This window comes from Poecilia formosa, unplaced genomic scaffold (assembly GCF_000485575.1).
Source record: "Poecilia formosa unplaced genomic scaffold, Poecilia_formosa-5.1.2 Scaffold140, whole genome shotgun sequence".
In the NCBI taxonomy this organism is placed as follows: Eukaryota; Metazoa; Chordata; class Actinopteri; order Cyprinodontiformes; family Poeciliidae; genus Poecilia; species Poecilia formosa.
The window spans coordinates 806,770-827,627 of NW_006800079.1; the positions used below are offsets into that span (position 1 = coordinate 806,770).

Genomic DNA, 20,858 nt, shown 5'->3' on the forward strand with positions numbered 1-20,858 from the left:
GGAAAAATGGGGTGAAAGAGAATCACATCGAGAGATAGGTGGTGCATTCTGGCAAGCAGTAGGAATCTGTTTCACGCCCAGATGAAACCGATGTCAGAGGGGGAATGTGTGCGTAGCGTTAACATGATAGGTGTGGCAGGACAGGGGTTAGGCCTCTTAGCTTTTTCTAGGTGGAGAAGAGAGGGAGGGAGCGCTTCATAATCCAAACCAATGCTCCAAAGATAAATTAACGACAAACCAAAGAGGACACCGCAAGTTCTTGCAAGTGAATGTTACGTTTTTTTGTTTTTCTCCACAGGTAAGTCTGCTCAAGATTTTTTTTACAAGACAAACTGCAGTACACTACAGACTAATTGATTCCATGTGGGAATAAAAAAAAGTTACATTGAAGGACCATAAATTCAAAACAAAGATATTTAAATAGCTGTGCCACATGTTTAGATGCCATTTTGACATGAAATACACTGAATGCATATTTGTTATACCCATTGACCTCTGCAAAACTAAGAAATGATTTAAGAAATGAGTCATAACTGACATCTAGTTATGACTCATTTTTCTTCCTATTTATTTGTTTTTTGTAATTGTTTTAGACAGACTAAGGTATGAGAAGAGGAAACGGTTGTTGATGCAACCGCACTAGCAGGAAGCCTCTGAAAAGCACTAAATATGTTAAAGAAGTTAGCTTTACAAAGAGTCGAACATCAACAGCAAAAGAAGCAATCTGTTTCATACCTTCCATTTATATTTGTGCAGATTTGGTTTTACAACAAATTATTATATTTGTAATATTAGATGTACGCTCAAATTAATTATTTGGTGAGAGATGGTAACAATAACATCTTCTCAAAATGTAGTCAAAGTCATCCATCCATCCATCCATCCATCCATCCATCCATCCATCCATCCATCCATCCATCCATCCATCCATCCATCAACACTCTCACAAGGTATTTCCAGATTGGTTCTATATTTGGTCTTGGGATCTTTTTATTTTGTACAGTGAACAATAAGAAACCTTGCACTACCACCACTCCTTTGCACATGGTTTGTGGAACTCAGCAAATCCATTTCTAAAACAAAAAGCAAAGAAAGTCACAATGTTCAGCAACTTTTTGGAGCGCCCTCACCTCAGGACCCCAGAGTAAACTTTTACAGAGAGGCTAAGAGGTGTGATGCCTTAGTAGTTGGAAGGCATCACTCTCTGGTCCCTTTCCTTAAAACCGGGACCAATTCCCCTGTCTGTCACCCTACAGGTGTTGTTCCAGTCTTCCATGCAACAATGAAGAGGCCTCTCAATCACAGCAGGCCAACATGTCAAGATTTTTTTTCCTTGAACATTTCTTGAATAGTTTGTCAAGTCTTTGCATTGCTACTAAACTAAGCATTGCTGCAAATGCTTAGCACTGAGCATAGAATTAAAGTAAGGTTAAGGAGCAGTTTTGAGCCAAATATGTCTCCACCTTGTGGCTTGGTCTGAGTTGTGAAGTACAGCTCAGTTCGTGCCACTGGTAAATCCTTGTTCCACTCCTCCTGCTCTTTTTCTTTGTCAACAACATATTTTGTCTAGCAAAACCCCGAGTTTTAAGTTTAATGTAATGACTAAAAAATGCACTGTTGGCAGGTCTTAGTAAAGCTCCATATCCATCAGGGCGGTTTCCTCTGCAGTGTTGACCTAAGTCTCCACAGATATATTATACATGCTGGAGGAACATGTCACATATCTCCCCTCCAAGCTGCGTGATCAAAATGAAACAGTGGGGGAGTAAACAAGTCAGGGGACTCTGGCTAAGAAAAAGAGGGAAAGTGAGAGAGAATGCACTATCTTAGATGTGGTCCCATTTGCATTGCTAAGCATCAGCTTTGCATAGAGTGGAACTGATGTGGCTCTGCCTATAGTTTTATAATGATAGCATTTAAGCTAACATTAGCTTTTTGGCTAACGTTGCCTCCAAAGCTATCCACTCTTCAGATGATGATGATGGCAATGACAATAACAGGGACTTTCAGGAATATGATGAATGAGACGAGTGAATCTTTGTTGTTGTTGTTGTTATTTCAGGGTGACAAACATTTATAGATTAAATGCTGCATAGCACAGATTAATAAAAAAAAAAAACATAGCTGCAGCAGAAAATTTACAGCAGACTAATAAAACATTTCTGGTTACTATTTTGCAAATTTTTCATTAGCAAAAATGTTTTGCTAAGTGTACAGTCAAAGTTTGGAAATACTAATGCTGAGTCATTTTTAGGGGCTCAGTGCAACTTGATGACCATGATGTCGACGAATGGATCTGCTTACGCACAAGCATTTCAGCAACACACACACAGGGAACAATACAAATCTACTGTATGTGGGCTAATGGCCATCTGGTTGGGAGCTGCACAGTGTCTCCTCCCAGCAGGCAACTAAAGCTGAGCCAAGACCCCAGGCCTAACACCCTGCTGGACTTTGAAATCAGATCTTTATTGTCCATAAAGCCTCAGCCAAGTATGAAGAATCAGCCCTCCCTAACTAAACACACTCACCCAGCAGAAAAGGGGACAAGACGGGAGAGAAACCACAGAGGAAGGAGAGGGGCAAGGTGGTCGACGGAGATCATTTCGTACAACTTTATAACAGCCTTAAAGATATATCAGGATCACTGAGAGAAGATCAAGAATCAATGTGGCATAAATGTAGTTTTGCGTTTGATTTCCATATGATGCACTTTAGAGAAAGAAGGATGTGAGTAGCTGAATATATTCATAAAAAAAAACTGAATGTGAAATAAACTGTTTAAGAGCTATATTAGTCTAAGTACATCACAAAGTGTATTTTTATTATAAACTCTCAAAACTTTTGCAACAGCTGGTATGCAAAATAATACTGCAACCATTGAATGTATTCAAATCATCAGTAGCAGGTTTTGCTGCCAGGAGTGGAAAAAAAATCAGTTTTTAGGTTTGGGGCCTAAAAACTAAAATGAACCTGACTATGAGTGTTTGATATCGTTTGGTATGTGGGCGGGAAAAAAAAAAAATTCTCACTGACATTTTTATTTGCTATTCAGTGCATATTTTCTTCTCAGCATGGGGTATTCCAGCGAATTTCTTAGGAGACAGTGCTCTATTTAATGCACTGACGACACTGAAAATAAAAAATGTGAGGATAGAAAATCGTTATCAAATTTTCCTTTTTCAAGAATATTAAATCAGAAACAGATTTTTATTGTTGAAAGGTTTGAAGAATATATGCAGTTTTTCTCTCCTGTGAGAAACTACAGAGGGATGAACTTGTCTCAGATTCAGTTTGGTTCAGGAGGATCTGGTGCTAAAAAAGAAAATTATGTGGACCAAGTAGAATGGAACGGAAGAGGTTTTGAGACTCTTTGCTGTTTAATTAGATCTGCTGATGAAAATGCCAAACATTTTTGGGAGATTTTCTTACAATAGCGTTTGAAATTACACTGTTGGAAACATAGTTAGATTATTAATCCAAAACCTGAAAAACCTTGGGTGGTTTGTTTGGATGTAGTGGGATTTCAGGAAAGAAACCTCAGTTTCTATACCTCTGCTACAAACTAAGTGGTTAACACAATAAAGCTAAAATACTTCAAGAACTTCAAAAGTGTCAAATTCAACAGTGTAGAAGTTTGGGAGTGGGTCTGTGTCAGTGGCAGTGTTAGAGGTGGCCGGTGAGGTCAACAGAAAAGACCCAAGAGTGAGAAACAAGGCCTGCCTCTGCCTTTAATAAACCATTACTGCAAACTCCTGCCGGACAAACCTTAAACCAAGACAGATTTGGACGATGCAGAGCCAAGAATTTTGCCAACAAGGATAAATCCTGCATTGACTCTGTTTTCCAAGCATGTCTCTTTGAATACCTAGGCGTCTGTTTGTATGTCTGTCTGTCAATCTGCCAATATAAAAGGATATATCTGAGAAGTGTCTCTTTTCAAAGCCATAACTAAACCTTCAATAGATTGTTCAAGCACAGAACAAAGCTTTATTCTAATGAATCAAAAAGGTCTAACAAGTATCGTCGTATGAATCCATCAATTAAGTTAACCTCGCCCTGCTTGGATTGATTATATGTTGGGAAAAAAAAAAGAAAAAAACTGCCACTGATTTATTGACTAATGTAAAGACATAAGAATGAAATCCTTCACATCATGAAACGAACCTGATACAAAGTACAGCAGGATAAATGATGTGTTGGGGACACACTCTGCAGTGAAACGTACCAGAGGTGAAGCTGAATAAAACCAGTGGCAAAATTGAACTGATCAGGATGTTCTGAAATCGAAGCTTTCTTAAATAAAAAAGAACGTCGCTTCACGTAGCTCATCGTAGTTTGCATCTCAACAATTGGTACAATTGTCGGCAAAATCAGTTGCAGCTGTGTTTATTTGGTCACATTTTGATAGCTGAATGTAACACTGAGTGCTGGCTAGAACAAACTGTGAAATATACAAAAAAAGCCATCCAGTGAGATTTTACTGGATCTGGTTTAAGTTATTAGAACTTTTATATGACGCCCACTTTAAAGGGGGTCAATGTTTAAGAAATGCCTTTTTATATTAAGCATCTTTATTTAATTGTCATTATTTTCTAGAACTCAGTTTCCACTTTGACATTAGTGAGGTTTTTTTTCTTTTCTATTTTTTTGTTGAATGCGATAAAAAGGGTAAAAATTATATCAGGTTTTAGTAAGCACTGTAACTTGCTATTCAAACATAAACAGCAGAGCCACCTGCAAAAATACCACCATGATGAATTTTTGGGTAATAAATGCCAAAACTTCTGTTTTGGCAGATGCAACGTTTTGGTAAAAACATAGTATCAAAAATTTTCCTTTTTATTGTAAAAAACAAAACAAAACATTGGAACATGTTGCGTAGATTGTGTTTGTTTCTAGTCCTCATAAGTGATATTTCCTTGTGACAATGCAAATATACAAATCCTAATATTCACACCTTCTGGACCTTTTCATATTTTAGCTTTTAAACCACAAGCCTAAATTTATTTGAAGTCTTTTATGTAACAGACTGACAATACAGCGCAAAACAGTAATAAAATGGAAGGGAAATTATGCCTGGTTTGAAATTTACAGATTAAATCTGAAATGTGGTGTGTAGTTTTATTCACCCCTCTCTACTCTGACAACCCTTAAAAAAATCTGGCGCAATATCTTGGCATCAGAAGTCATTAAAACAGACTCCACTAATTTAATTTCAATATAGCTTTAAGCAAAAGCCTCAGAAGGGAACTGCTGAAAGAAAGCCAAAAGAAGCTTGCAGTTTTCAGTTTTCAGTTTTTTTTTCCCTCTGATCTGTAGAGACAACATGCAAAATTCTAAATATGGCAAAAAATAAATAAAAATAAATAAATAAATAAATAAATAATAATAATAATAATAACAATAAAAATGCGGCCACTTCCATGGTAGTGGCAGCATTTTGCTGTGGGATGTTGCTCAAATGAAGAAATAGGATCCTGCTGGAGAGATTCACCTCCTAGCTGCCTTCCAGAAGATCAGGCTAAATGTTTGCTTCTAAGCAGGCAGCTTCAAGTGTTCACCAGATATTTTTAAAGAAAGGCTAAATGGATGTATGGACCTGTCATAAATACATATTTTAAGATCCATACTAACACCACATGTAAACAGTCTTCTCCTAACACATTTGAACAATGTCTGCATAGTGACTGTTTGGAGAGCCTCCAGCAAAGAAAGAAAGGAAGAAAGAAACAGCTGATTGTAGCTCACCTGATTCGATTTAACTGCCTGTAAGTAGAAACAAATTGAACTGCCGTGAGCTAAAATTTAACTTTATAATCAGAGAGTGACAAGAATTTGTCCATAAGTGCTCAGAATGAGAAACTGTTGCATTTCAGACATTAAAACCTACAAATCTTTTTTTTTTTTTTTTTCCTGAAAGAAATCCTAAACTTTCAAAAAAGGTGAACTAACTATGGATTATTTGAGTTCAATATTTGTCTTGTTTTTCAATAAATAGAAAGATCATTATTGAAAGACAGTGGTACATGTCTGAGGCAGGTTGCCAGTGAATGCTCTGCATCATTGCTGTGGAACGAAGTCTGGTGACAGGGCTTTTATGGACAACCACAGTACAGTGGTATTGAGTTTCAGTGCATTTGCCCTTGGCCAGATAAAATGATAGGCTAACATACCCTCATGTACAACTAGTTATTAATACATGACATAGTGCAAGTAATTTGTAAAAAAAAAAAAAAAAAAAAAAAAAAATGAAAGAGTTCTGTGGAATAGCGTTTTGTAAGGTGGCCAGTGGCCCTTTTTGATATGGGTAACGTAGCTCAGTGCTCAGGGCGACACGTTGTCTGAGTGGCATCAAAGCGCAAAAAAACAAAGAAGAAAAAAAAAGGAATCTGTCTGTAGAGTGCTGTGAAATAGTATATACTCTGTTCCAAGTTTCTTCTGATTTAGCTTTTTTTTTGTCACACAAGATACAAAAATTTGTTGTCAAATGATTTAATTAAGAAAAGGAAGAACTGAACAAATCAAGCTGTTGCTTCATGACAAAGCAAATTACAAAACTGGTTGGAGCCATTTCCAGATTGATTGTTAACAATGACTTTGTTTCTCATCTGTTTCTAATTTTCTTTAGATCTGTGTGTGACGTCTATTTTTTAACAATACTTTGGCCTTCATCATTTTGTTGAACAGGTTTTATTTAATTTAGCTCATGCTTATACCTGTAGATCTGGCAGTAAATACACCTGCATGTGGTCAGTTTGAATCAAAAATGAGGTGAAACACAATTACCTGGGTGTAGTTTTCCTTCCTCATGGCTTTTTTCCCTAAAGGAAATCGCCTTTTGAAAATTGCTTTTTGCATTTACTTAGTTTATCTTTGTCAGCTAATAAAATGTATCTGATAATCAGAAACAAATGTGAAAAACCCCCATAAACATCAGAGGTCACCTGTAAGTGGCAGATACCTGCTGCAGCACTGTACCACAGTAATTTCAAAAAGATTTTGAAATACCTACCTCTTGCAATCAGAAGAATGCAAGAGGTGAAACAGATTAGAGAGATTTTCTTCTTCTTGTTAATTGAGTAAATAATAAATTATATAAACACAGGGGACATACGAAGGTAATATTGTTTTTCTCTGTTGTTCAAACTGGTTTATTCTAAATAGTAGCACAATGTACAAGCAAACATGTACTGGTGAAAAGGACTACTACTTTCTAGAAAGTTAAATTTAATTATGTTATTTTATTATGACATAAGGACCACTGCCTCTTTTTTCAAATGAAATTGAAGGTGAAAACCACAGAAAATGGTAAGAATTACCTTCTGCTGTTACTGTCACTGTGTCCTACAAGCTCAGACAACTTAAAATGATTCCTCTGCTATCACAAAACTTAAGTTTTTGAAGATAAACATTTGCGAGAGAATCCACGTTTTGCGTGCCCGTAGAGTTCGCATCTCAGGGCAGCACCTGGTTACTGAGTTTGCCCTCTCTGATCTCAGCCTGGGTCCTCCTGAAACTAATTGTAGTTTCCCCCCCTCCATCTCTCTCTCTCTCTCTCTCTCTCTCTCTCTCTCTCTCTTTCTCTTTCTCTCTCTCTCTCCGTGTCTGAGTTACAGCGAGGATTTCGCCTCGCCCGGAGCGACGTCACACTAAGGTGGAAGAAGACTCATTCTACCCTGTGTTCACCCCCCCCCCCAAAAAAAACAAAAAAAAACAAAAACACGCTGACAGGCTGAGCGGGAGGAGAGTCGCCTCTACCTGCAGCCGGTGGGCGCCGCCAATTATTCACCAACTTTTTCATCAGCGCGTCAGCTCAGAGCGCGGAGAGAGCGCTCCGCATCTGACTGCGCAGGGGCATTTTCATACCTTCATCTGCGCTTCTTTACTTCTCCTGCCCGCACAACAGTTTAGCTGTGACAGAACCCCCGAAAGAGAAGCGAGACTCTGCAGCTTAGTGTTGGATATTTTCCCCGGCGCAGTAAGTCCTGAGTGTGTTCCTCATTAGACCACCTTGAAACCATGTAAGTGCGCTGCGACAGACACAGCACAGCGATAATGAAGAGGTTAACCACACCTTTGAGAGCGGACATCACTTCTCTAGCCACTTGACCGACTTTGTTGCGCATTAAGATGCGCCCGGCTGAAGAGGAGGTGGACTTTTGCGCACTCCTTGGCGGACACTTCCCAGAGAGCGTTGACTGATCCGCGCCGTCAGAGAAAAAAACAATTGGACCTCCTATGATTTTAAGAAACAATCCCACTCGGTGTTGGCTGAGGTCGTTACGTTGAAGTTTGCTGAAGGGGGAGAAAAAAAAAATCTCCGTGTGGAATTGCAGAGATCAACATGACGGCTCGTCTCTCACGGATCCAGCTGGCCCTGTTCTTTATTTTGCTCTGTCCGGTCAACATCATCGGACTGTGGTGGTAAGTTAACACGTGGGTGTCCTGTCCCGGTTTCATTTCAGTCTGAGAGTTTATTTATGTACTTTCAGTATTCTATCTATCTATCTATCTATCTATCTATCTATCTATCTATCTATCTATCTATCTATCTATCTATCTATCTTACACGTTTACAATTTACAGTTCTCCACCTGTGAAGTCTAGAAGGGTGCTATGGATTTGTGTGGAAGTTCTTTAGAATCCAATGGGTTTTTTGTTTTTGTTTTTTTTTTTTCTTCAGGAAAATATGCTTATTTTCCATCTGATAAATAATAATTGAATAATTGACACAAAACTTTCGTGGCAGGTAAAAATTGGACCGATCGTTATTTCCCTGGCCAACTTCTACCGATATGTGGGTTTCTTTAGAGTCTGAACTGCTGGATATGATTTTACCTGCTAATGCTGTTTTTCAATCAATTATTCCCCATGAAAGAAAGGCAAAAACCTACTGCCAGTTACTTAAATGTGGTGTGAAGTTGGAAGATTAGCTCTGTTTATAAATTAATTAAGGGCGTTAAACTAAACTGTTGATGCATTTACTGACCAAGAATGATGGCAGTTCTTGATTTTGATGTATTTAAAGAATTAGGAAGGAGGAGTGAGATGTCTTTATATGATGTTTTGATTATGAATTAGAGCCTCTGAGGAAAATGTTTATTAGCTGTGGGATATTATTATATTAATTAGTCTATTTCTTATCTGAAAATTGGTATCATATTTTCAATACAATTTTCAAGAATGTTGTCCAATGTATTTTAATTATTTCAAGATATGGATTATTTGTGAACTCATGAGTAATATTTTATTTTATTTTATTTTATTTTATTTTATTTTTTTGACTAAAGAAAAATGACCATGATCAATTTCATCCTGGTCTGACTGGCTGAATGTACTATTTCTATTTTTTTATATGTCAGGATTACAAGCAGGATTACAATTGAGCAGAAGATTCTTTGGTAGAGGTAGTAGTTTTGCAGATTACCCAGTTTGTCCATCAACGTTTGTTTCAGATTTTCTTCATCTGATTTTTGTTCAGTTCCAATTGGTTAATTGATTGGTGCATCCCGTATGACAGAGCGTAAAAGGAACAAAACAGGGAGGTAAAAAAGTGTGTGTGTGCTCTTTGTTGCCTGCAGTGGGAGAGAGCTGTGAGGTCGGTTGAGGTGTCGTCGATGATGTGTGTGTCTGTGATGGGAGTTCAGGTTAAGGAATGTCAGGTGGCCCTCTAGGCACAGTGGATATGTCATCATAAAACAATCCATACAGGCTCAGCTCAGCAGGATGGGTGACAGTCGAACAGGCAGACGGGGATAAAGCCCAGCAGATCTACCGATAACATGTTTTCTAATAATGTTAGTTTTTCGTATGTGTGGTGCTTTTGGGAAAAAAAAAAAAAAAAGAAAAAAGAAGATGTGCATGTCTGCAAGTCATGGCTCCTGCAGACAGGCAGAAAAACTTTTGCAGCGTTTGATAGTGAAGCTTTGTGGTTTTGTTCTATTGAATCCTCCCACTGTTCATTCATGGCTCAGTCAAGGTCAGTGTGGGATGTAGTGTCATGGGGGCTCGGTAAGTGCATTTGCTTGTTGACTGGCCGAAGGCTCTGCTCAACTTAGAAATTTAGTTTCTCGTACTTAAGATGATAGAGTGAATGTAGGTAACTGGAAATGAACAGGAGTTCAAGATCAGAGGTCTCATTGAACAAAATATTAAAACTGCGCTCTAATAAAAAGTTTGAATGTTTGGAGCCTACATGGAATACACCTAATAACAATATTTGCCCACAAGGGTGCAGCATTATACATGAGCCTCTTGAATTTTGCAAAACCTCTTTTGTTTTATTTACTTGATAAGGAAGTATTTTAATGAGTGAAGAGGGAGCTAATCAGCGCTTTATTACCTACAACTTTATCTTTTTGTTTGTTTCAGTTTAACCTTTGGTATCAAAAAGAGTTTTGTTTGGTTCTTAGTAGACATTGCACTAAGAATTCGGTGCTAAAAGGTTATTGGTTTGAGTAATGCAGTAAAAACGTCTTGCTTGAGATTTTGAAAACATTAGATTTCAGACAAGCCTAATGGCTGACAAGTTCTGCCCCCCGGCAATTCTGAAAAAATGTGCAAGAGACAAAAACAACCTCTCCCTCAGAAATGCAGAACATTACTGTGAAAATCGTACTGGATGGGGGTAAAAAAAAATACAAACTTTAAGTTTTATTTATAAAGCATATTTTCTACTGAGAAGGTTGCTTTTAGGAGAACTGACTCCATCATCTTAGTTGGCATCCAGAACTAAAACAGTCACACACTTAAGTGAGAAACCACTTTCAATTGGCATGCACGGGAATTATTTTAATAAAATAAGTATCCCGAGAATGCATTACTGTATTGCAGTATTTATAAAAATTAAAAAACAAAAATGTAAAACATTACTTTATTTAAGACTGATATATTTCTAACATGCCATTATTGCTATTCTGATGATAGAGTAAAAATCACTTAACTTAATACTGGTTTTTAAGGGTTCTTCTAACAGGCTGATGTTAGTTGGTTTATTAGTCAGCCTTTCTGCTCGGTTAGAGCCTGCAGTCATTTGCTTCACAGTGATGCAGCTCATGGTTTGCCAACTACATTTCAAAATCAGCTCCTTTTCATGTGTGAACAGTGATGGGTAGCACTGTCTTACTTTACACGCCATGACTGTCTTAATCTTTTTCAATATCTTAAAAACTTACAAACACACAAATGTATCATTTTCTTGTAAGCAAAGAAGAAACATAGGATCCTTCTGCTCTAAGGCAGAGTGCAGCAACAGGTAGTGGAGGGGGAGAGGTTTTGTTACCATAGAGCTGGAGAAAAATGCGGTATCACTCCTGCACTTTCTGTTGCATTGCAAGTGATGCCCAATATCATCAATTCTGAAACCAGGCTAGTTTAAATTTATGTAAGTTCAGTTTACTTTCAGACCTGCATTGTAATAGAATAGCATAATTTTACTGCCAAGCTGTTGAAAGTGTGACTGAAGTCTTTTCTAGCACATCACTGAACTTTTCAGTGGAGTTAGAGCTTGATGTCCCATGTTTCCTGAGGCTGTCTTTCACAATTTAAAGCCTGATAAATTCTGGCGTAGCCAGCATGTTGATGAACCGTGTGATGTGGTTTTTTCAGAAACCATCGCACGTGGGCGTTCAAGGAATCAGAAGCGATTCAATGAGTCATTTAGTGTAAAATAACATCTTGTCAGCAGAAGTATTTTAGTTTGTACAGTCCATTGCCAAAGGGAGACTCTCTTATGTTTCCTTTGATAAAATAAGTGCCCTCTTCACAAAGTAATGTAAGTAAGAGGAAAGAAATCTTATCCTTGCAAAGTTATTCCATTTTGTAAAGTAAAAGAATATATAAATAGGATGTGCAAACAAATGACTTTTAAGATACAGCGTACAATCTTTGATTAAAAGAGGAATGAAATTGTCTCAGTGTTTATAATTCACTGTTCATGTGAATAATGTAGAATATTTTAAAACTTTTTTTAATATGTTGAGCAGATATTGCTAAGATATTTTAAACATCTTAGCAAACCGTCCATCCATTTTTTTATTTCTTCTTGGAGGATGGACACTAAGACACAAAGTCTCCTTAAGGAGGGACATGCTCAAAAATCTCCCAAAGGTAGAAGGCGTCCTAGAGGCATCCTGGTCAAATGCCCAAACTACAACAAACAACTCCTTTAGATGTGAGGACCACCTAAACCTCCCTTCAATGCCCAGGCCCTGTACACTATTTCTTATTTTAAAATCTGTTTTTGGCTGGTGCTAGTGGCCTTTTTTTCCATTGGAGGCAGACGGGAAATGAGGTAGAGAGAAGGGGGGAAGAGATGAAGGAGTCAAACTCGGGACAACAGTGACGACGTCTATGGCCTGCACATATGAGGTGCCCACTATACCCACTACGCCCCACAACGTCCCTTTACCCTATTTCTAAGGTTGCCACATAGGTCCCCACAAAATACCTTAAGGGAGACGATAATAAGGCCTTTCCAAATTCCGAAAAGACACGTGAACCAGACCACCTTTTGTTAAGTTTTCGAATCATATCTTTCATTCAGGATACACCTTGCAAAACTCTATCATGTCTCACAGTTTATTGGAAATTTAAAAAAAGGAAGACCAATGGGCATATTGTCTGTCAAAATGTATTCAACTTCTTAAGAGTTCATGTCAATGTTCAATTGGCCATGCATTCTAGAGATTTATTTGAAATAAAGCAGAAGTGGATTAAGGGAATCAGCACTCTGGAATCAGCTACTTTTCTTTTATCCTCACTGACATAAATTGTCATCTTCTTTCACTCACCCTCTTGTTCGCTGGCTCCCTCACACACTCACTGACACATTCAGATACACACACACACACAGACAGATGCGCACACACAGTGACCGACTGTGATGCAGCCCGGGGTTAAACCACACCTGTGGGTCGTTCGCCGGTCTGCCAGGACAATGATTGGCTCTGTTGAAAGAAGCTGGACATACCATCATACATCGCTCCTTCTCTGTCTCATGCTCATTCCCCTTCAATGTCTCTATCTCTGTATGTCTTCTGAAGGAAAATGCCTATCACACGGATAGGCTGTCGCTGAGAGAAAAGAGAGAACTGCAATGAGAGACGCAGAGTGAGAGATATGAAATGCTTGGAGATAGCTGTCCTTTCAGAGCCTCTCCTGATTAAAGCACTCTAATCATTTGGCCTGAGAGCAGAGAGCACAGCTCAGAGGAGTGAGGAATGTCTTTGCTCTCCTATACTAGTTTTGACTCCAGTGCTCAGCAAGGCCAACTGTGTTATTTGCGTGTGTCTGTGATGGGTCTGCATTGGTGGTCAGATTGCCAGGAACATGCCACAGTGACACAGGTGCTCATACAAATGTGTGTGTGTGTGTGTGTTTGTTTAGAGTCTATATATATAAAATCATGATTAGCAAAAATGAAACATTTTCTTTAAAGAAATAATTTTCATCTTTCAATGGGAACTTGTCAAGTGGATGTACGGCCACTTATTGGGAGAATAGAAAAATGATGAAGAGGGCACTTTTGATCAATCCGTCATAATGCAGAAATGTGAGTGAACATTGTAAGGAGTTTAAGGAAAAGTAAAACTCATAACCTCAAGGAAAACGGACACAATGTAATTTATGCCATGGCTACTACAGATAACTTAAGCAGAGAGCAGGCACCCAGAACAGTGAAAGTGTTGTTTGTGAGCATGAAGTTTATCAGGCAGGAAAGTGCTTCCTTTTATTTTTCATGTGTCCTCTGTCAGAACATCTGCTGATGACCCAGGTAATGTTAAATCAATAATGGTTTTGCAAATGTTCCACCTGCATGTTTTGACACAGTTGTGACTGTGTTTTCTTTTGTGTATGAGCCAAATGAACAAGAGAGTTTGACTGCAGCTTCAGTCTGGTTGTATATCAGTATTTCAACTTCATTGTGTCTTTCACCCTTTATCATATATTTAAATTCGGTCATGGACATGAATACAGATCTTATTCGATACAAGTCTGAACACAAAAACACGTTTTGAAGAAATAAACTTTGTCCTTTGTCATTTTTTTGTTTGTTTTTTGTGTGTTTGTTTCAGTTTGCATTTCCAAGCAGTAGATCTCAGTTAATGTGTTTAGTATGCACTCATTCAGTCATGTAGTTATGGGAGCATGCTTGCACATACAAACTCACTGAGGTACAGTTACAGACTGTACAGGCAGAGCCCCCATCCTCACTTGAAGAGGGCTTCATTGTAGCAGATCTTATCTTGTCCACTTCAGTGCTTCTCTGAAAAGCTAAATGTGTAATCAGGACCGGTGAGATGAGTAGAGATAAAGATTAAATGACGGTGCGGGTTTGGCATTGGGTATAGCAAATACCGACAGTAAATTGTGTGTGTGTGTGTGTGTGTGTGTGTGTGTGTGTGTATGTGTGTGCCTGTTTGTGTTCTTGCTAGATGGCATGGATCTGTATTTTTGAACCATGCTTTAAAGATTTATTTATTTATTTATTTTTTATTTTTTTTGCTGTCTCTTATAATTGGAAAGTTTAAGTTTAGCCGTCAAACTTTGGTTTCAGTGGTTTAATCTTGCAACTTTGGTCAAATTAGGTAATTTGAGGTTCTGGTCTTAATTCCACTTGCTTGTTTACTCTGGCTAACAAATTTGAAATTATTCTTGCTAACAAAATCTTCCTCCAATGCAAAATAGTATATGCTTAACTATTACTTTGTAACAGTATTTTATTTTCTCAAAACTTTATAGATATTTCGGTGCCTCTAAATCTTTCCTCTTCTATCTGTCCAGCTTGGACCTGCAGGCTTTAGCATGTATCTTAGCCTTCTTGTTTTTACATGCTTGGTGCGTCATATGTTTTGTTTATCCTGCTTTAGAGATGGTGGTACATGCAATAAAAAGTTTGCAGTTTTGGAAAGAAGGCCATCTGAATTTGAAACACAGTTCTGCAATGTTGAAACCATGTCAGCAGATAGTCAGGCCCCATTAACCAGCTACAAAGATTATCTGTTAGCTTGTGCTCCAGCTGTTCCAACACACCTGCGACAAAAGACAATTTATAAGATGCTTAGTCCTAAAGTATTTTCCACTGAACCTATTTTGGTGCTAAAACTTTCTTAGCATCCTTTTTTTTTTCTTTTCTCCAAATTTGAACTTTATCATCAATAAATTGGTGCTAAGTTTTTGCTAAGTTCAGGTAAAGAACCACTTTTTAAAATGGTATAACATGAGATAATCTTCTATGTTTTTTGTTTTAGCACAGTATTTAGTATTGTCTGTTCTCAAAGCTTCTGCTTTGAAATCATTTAATTATTTTGTTCGTTTTTCATTTTGTTCATTTGCCTTGTTATTCACCTTGTACTTATGCAGCTATAAAATTAAACCGACTTTTTATATAATCTGCTCAAAGTAAAATAAGTGTGCAAATGTGAGTAAATAATATCTTAATTTGGTAAAAATTTGGTAAAAATGCAAACTTAGAGGGAGTGGAACTCAGCTCAGATTGTTAGTTAATGATGACCTAAAGAAGTCTTTTGCTTTTAACCTGGATCACTCAATAAATACCAAGATTTTAAGTCATCTTCTTTCTGGGAAGAAAGAGGTTTGACCATTAGCATGAAGTGTGTCTTTCTAGATGTTTAGTAGCAAGAAATCTAACAATTACTCAGAGATGCTTGTCAGTTTGAGTATTGTCTGGCAACCCAGACAACTGAATAAGGAGGTAGCACCTTCCTTTTCAGGCCTAGGCACATCACAGCACATCACAGCACATCACAGCTTGCCCATAGACACAAGGTGATGTCACATGTGCTTGTTAATTGGAAAATGATAGTGTTGTGTCCCCCATCCAGTTGCTATAGGCTACATTTATTTCAGTGATGCTGTAGTTTTATGAGTAATTGAAGGCTACTCCTCTATCAGCCGTGTTACAAAAAAGCACCACCTTTCATGTCATTTTACAGTCTTTCCTTCTGTAATCTCTCGGTAGTTTTGAGCTCATCCGTGCAACTTTTTAACCTCTTGTGTTTGTCTGAAAATATCCATACTCCAAGTTTGATGTGTGTCTTTTGGCAGCTCAAGCAGTGGGTGTGCCACTGCTGTTAAAGCAGAACAAATGTTTTTCTCATGAGAAATTGCCTTTGTCTTGCTGCTCTCCTGCATGTTACTCTAAATTGTTATTCTCTGTGGGGGCTTTTCAAACTGTAAGCATTGAAACTTTGTTTTCTACAACCAATTTCATTATTATCGTCCCTGCTCATCTTTATCTATACAGTAAAACATGTCTCATAGTAGGGGCTTTGTTTTCGGCTGGAGAACTGCAAATGATTCGTGAAGACACAGAATATATTCCAAATTTCCTGGGGACACTTTCACTTTAAGTGAAAATAACGATTAGTCAGAAAAAAAGACTTTCATGCAATCCATATTTGTTGCTTCATATTATTTAACAACTGCATATATTATTCATATATTGAAATAAGACTATATTTGTAGGTGTAGACTTTCTCATTAGCTTATTCAACAAACAATTAATGGAGCTCATGCCACTTTATTTTATTTTGTGGCAGCATTTGACTAATCCACAGGTAAAGTTGTTGATAGAGTGAAAAAGTAGATACAGGGGATTGAAGTTGGCATCAGATTTGAAACAGATATAGCTAAAAAATGTGAAACACTAAACAAAGACAAACTGAGCTGAATAATTCTACACTTGAAAACATTAGTAAGTCTTGGAATTTTTTTGAAATCTTTATTTTATCTTCAAATCTTTATTTTAAAATAGAATTAAAAGGTGTTTCGATTCTGGGAGGTTTGAGGCGGGTTAGGAACAACTTAGATCAAATTAAGACTTCTCCATAATGAATATTACTATTTCAATATGGGAAGCTTTTTCCAGATGTTGTTTATGAATATTGTTATTCTTTTTTATACAAGACCACATTCTTCCATATTTTACTACCAAGCTGAGGTTTTTGATTATCATGTAACCCAACATGTAATGTACCTGTTAAGATAAACAGGAAGATAGTTGCTACGGAAATTTCTTCTCAACTTTATCCTATCATAGGCTTGAAAGCTATGTACATTTCCAAAACATGTCCTTTTATTGGCCCAATTTACACCAGCTGGTGTCTGTCAATAGCAACTTGATAATACTCTCTTTATTATGTTAAAATTGCATAGTATTTGGCGCACCGCACCTTGAATTTTTTTTATATATTTGTACATAAAGATGAAGTTAATTTTCCATCTTAAGGCTCTTTGTTTTCCTCTGACCATCTCCTCTGTTCATTCTGGTGGTTAAGACACACATTTGTCATGACTATCTTCATCTCCGGCATATCTGAGGGATTAAGGAGGGATGAAACTCACTCGTTTGTGCGTGAAAAAAGAAGGACCTCATACAGTACAGCTCAATGACTACAGTGCCCTGATATCTTTAATGAAACCCAAGATAATGCGAATGCTGTGGTTTAATCTCTTTGTGACCCCTAACTGGAGCCTGAAAATTATTAATAGGGTATCCATTTCTTAATCTGTATCTGTATTTGAAACCTCATTTACCTTTCTAATTTTACAGATCGTTATTGAAAGGCTAAACCTGTTGTTGTTGTCCTAAGCCTACAGTCAAGGCTACAATTAAACATGATATGTTAATTAATTTAAGATATCTTCCATGGCATCCAAATAATTACAGCCCAACGCAAAGCACCTTAGTCTGATGTAGGCAATGCCAGCTTTAGATCTTGTTCTAGAGGACTGCAAAATGCCATCAGTGATTTGAGTCTGTTTGATTCTCCAGCTTGTTTTATCTCTTACTGCTATGCAGTTCCTCTACTGAGTCTTTATCATCACAAAAAACTGTTCATGCGAGACACTGTTTCCTCAAACCGATGATATTATCAACCACAGAACATCCTCCTTTGGTTATCTGCTCAGTAGCTGTATTCCAAATGACTGAGAGAGTATGTGAGAGAGGATCAGATTACTGCCAAGCAGAAAGTGAACATATTACTCTGGTCCACTGAACTCAACAGTTTTCTCATTTTTACATTTGAAAACAGCCACATAACAATTCAGTAGCTAAAGTAGAGACTTACATGTATACATTTTTGCTTACTGGGATTATATATAAATTTTTTAACTGCTCTTCTTTTCAATCACAATATCTGCTTGTTGCAGCCTTAAATACTGTATCGCCACACTATACCTTTTAAGGTGGAACACTTGAATGTTTTTCTCTCCAAACAAGGGCACAAAAGGCTCGAGAATTTACAGGAAGTTGATCCCATCATCCTATCCAATCACCTTCTTTTTGGTCTTTTTTTTCCAGTGGTGTACTTTTCCACCTGAGTTCACCACAGCAATCCAGCTCTTCAATTCTCATCATGCCCATTATGCGCCCAAACTTCTAAGGAAGTCCAATGTGTGTGGTATGCACACCCAGTATCCAGCGGAAATGTGGCAGAAACCTTTATCCCAAGGCAGACGGGGGAATTTTATGGCCCCCGCGCTACATCCGCTCTCAGTCTGTCCCACCGTGGTTATTGGAAAATCTGAAATTAAACATGCATAAACTGTTAATTCCACATGCATGTCTAAATGTGTCATTGTCTGACTAACTACATGATCACCTTTGTATGTGTGACAATGTCATTTCATGCTTAAAAATAGATGCTGATGCAGAATGTTGAGTTTTTAATACAGAATAAGACTGTGGTATATGTCATTATTATCACAGTGACCACATTAATATGATTGCAAGTGACTGGTTAGAGTAATTGTGGGTTGTTATTTCCAATTTTCATAAATGCACACTTTGCATGGCAATACGACATTCAGTTTGTTCACCTGAGGTATTTATTTACTCAAGTCAAAGGTAAAGTCACTGTGGTGAACAGATGTTGCATCTCATAGATGACAGCTTGAATTGACATCTAATCCACCCGCTTGTCTTGTGAGGTTAGTGGGGGAACTGGTGCCTTTTCCCCCTGAGGAGGTTATCGAGCAGACGGACACCCTGGACAGGTCGGCAGTACATCACAGGACTAACAATCATGCATGCACACACACCTAAGGGTGATATGGAGAGAGCAACTAACCTAATAGTCATGTTGTTGGACTGTGGAGGTCAGAATATCTGAAGAGAACATGCAGGGAGAACATGCAAATTCCTTGCAGAAAGATTTGAACCCACAACCTTCCTGCTGCAAGGCAACAGGACAACCAACTGCACCACCATATATAGATATTATTTAAGATAATATAAAGTTTGAACACTTTTATCACTGGCCACATGCCAGTGGTGTGTGCCTGATCATGTTTCTCATCCGAATGACTAAAACAAGACATCTCATTTTTTGCTATATGTTAAAACATCATCTCATCGTCTGCAGTTTCCATTTTGGACTCTTGAGTTCTGATGGGTTTAAATGTATTGCTAACTGAACAAACTGCTTTTTGACCAACAATCCACCAAAAACAATAAGTATACTGTTTAGGAAAACCTAAACTCTCAGTTGTAGTGCTTGTTTTGTCTGGTTTCTATTTAGAAGAAAGTGGCACCTTGGTTGTTTGGATTATGCATGCTGGACTTACTCTTTCTTGAATTCATCACATATTTTTAACTGAAGATAGCCATCAGGATGAGTTTAGCATTTCACTTTACCTGATCACATGATGTGTTATGAAATGTGAAAAACACTTTTTGATGTGAGGTGAAGTGTGAAAGGAACTTACAGTGAGAAATCACATGTCACTCCAGTTTTAGAGCAGAGCTGTTGAGGAATGAAAATAGAAAACTATACAGCAATTTCACTACTTTCACAGCTAATACACCTCCCACTGTAAAATGTTGATGTTCTACAGTCGGCCTTTAATCATTGCTTCCAGCAAATAAACACAAGCTTGAAAGAAACAAGCCAAACAAAACACTTTACTGGAAAATCACTTGACATTAATTTTACCTTTGTCTGAGTTTGTTTCTTATTATTTCTCTCTCTCTCTCTCTCTCTCTCTCTCTCTCTCTCACATACACACACGCACGCGCGCACAGGCTCAGAATAGTTGTTAAGTAATAAGCGGTTATAGAGGGAGTGTGTGTTACTAAATATTGTGGGTCTACCTGCTAATTAACACCCACTGACTGTCTGTGTGACTTAATTGCCTGTATGAGGATAACGCTATTGTTCTGTTTCCATAGAAATATTGTCAACACACTCAATAAACCCAGGAGGATTGAAATGGTGGGTGTTCCTGGTGTGTGCGGCTTGTCTGTGTAGACAGTATATGTTTAGCTGATTATATTTAGTCTAAAATCAGGACGTTTGAACTATAAGGATTACTAAGTCGTCTGCTATTAGTCATTTTTACTTTATCCGTCACATTGTTTTTACTGTGCAGTGTCTTGCAAACGTATTCACTTCTTTTTCTGTTGCAAAGTGGTAACTTAAAGTTTTGTAAATAAAAACCTTATATCACAGTGAACAAACTGTTCCTGTTAGTAAAGCTGCAGGTCCATTGGGACTTTGTTGGTTTCACCTTTGTACATTGGTAGACTGAATTTTTGTACATTCTACTTTGCAAAAGAGCTGAAGTTCCAGACAAATTGGATACACGAGTACACATGAGTGTTCATTTTCAAACTATCCATAGAATCCCAGTTTGATAAAGGTTTATCAAACTTTGCCTGAGTCATTGTAGCAGATGAATATGTGTTGTTTTACACCATTCCACTATAGCTCTGGGTGTTTAATTGGGGTTTGAAGGTGAACTTCCTCCTCACTCTGAAGTGCTATGCAGCCTCTAACAGGTTTTTATGAAAGGATTCCCCGATATTTAGCTCCATCTGTAAAAAAACA

At 37.7% G+C, this 20,858-nt stretch overlaps 1 protein-coding gene across 1 annotated transcript in view; it reads left to right on the forward strand.

Annotated features, from left to right (window-relative positions):
- The first annotated feature begins 7,608 nt into the window (after positions 1-7,608).
- wnt6b (wingless-type MMTV integration site family, member 6b) overlaps positions 7,609-20,858 on the forward strand; it is a 29,317-nt gene continuing 16,067 nt past the window's right edge. The window contains exon 1 of the mRNA XM_007562705.2: positions 7,609-8,427. Coding sequence (XP_007562767.1) covers positions 8,348-8,427 — 80 coding nt within the window. The 5' untranslated portion in view covers positions 7,609-8,347. The remainder of the gene's footprint in view (positions 8,428-20,858) is intronic.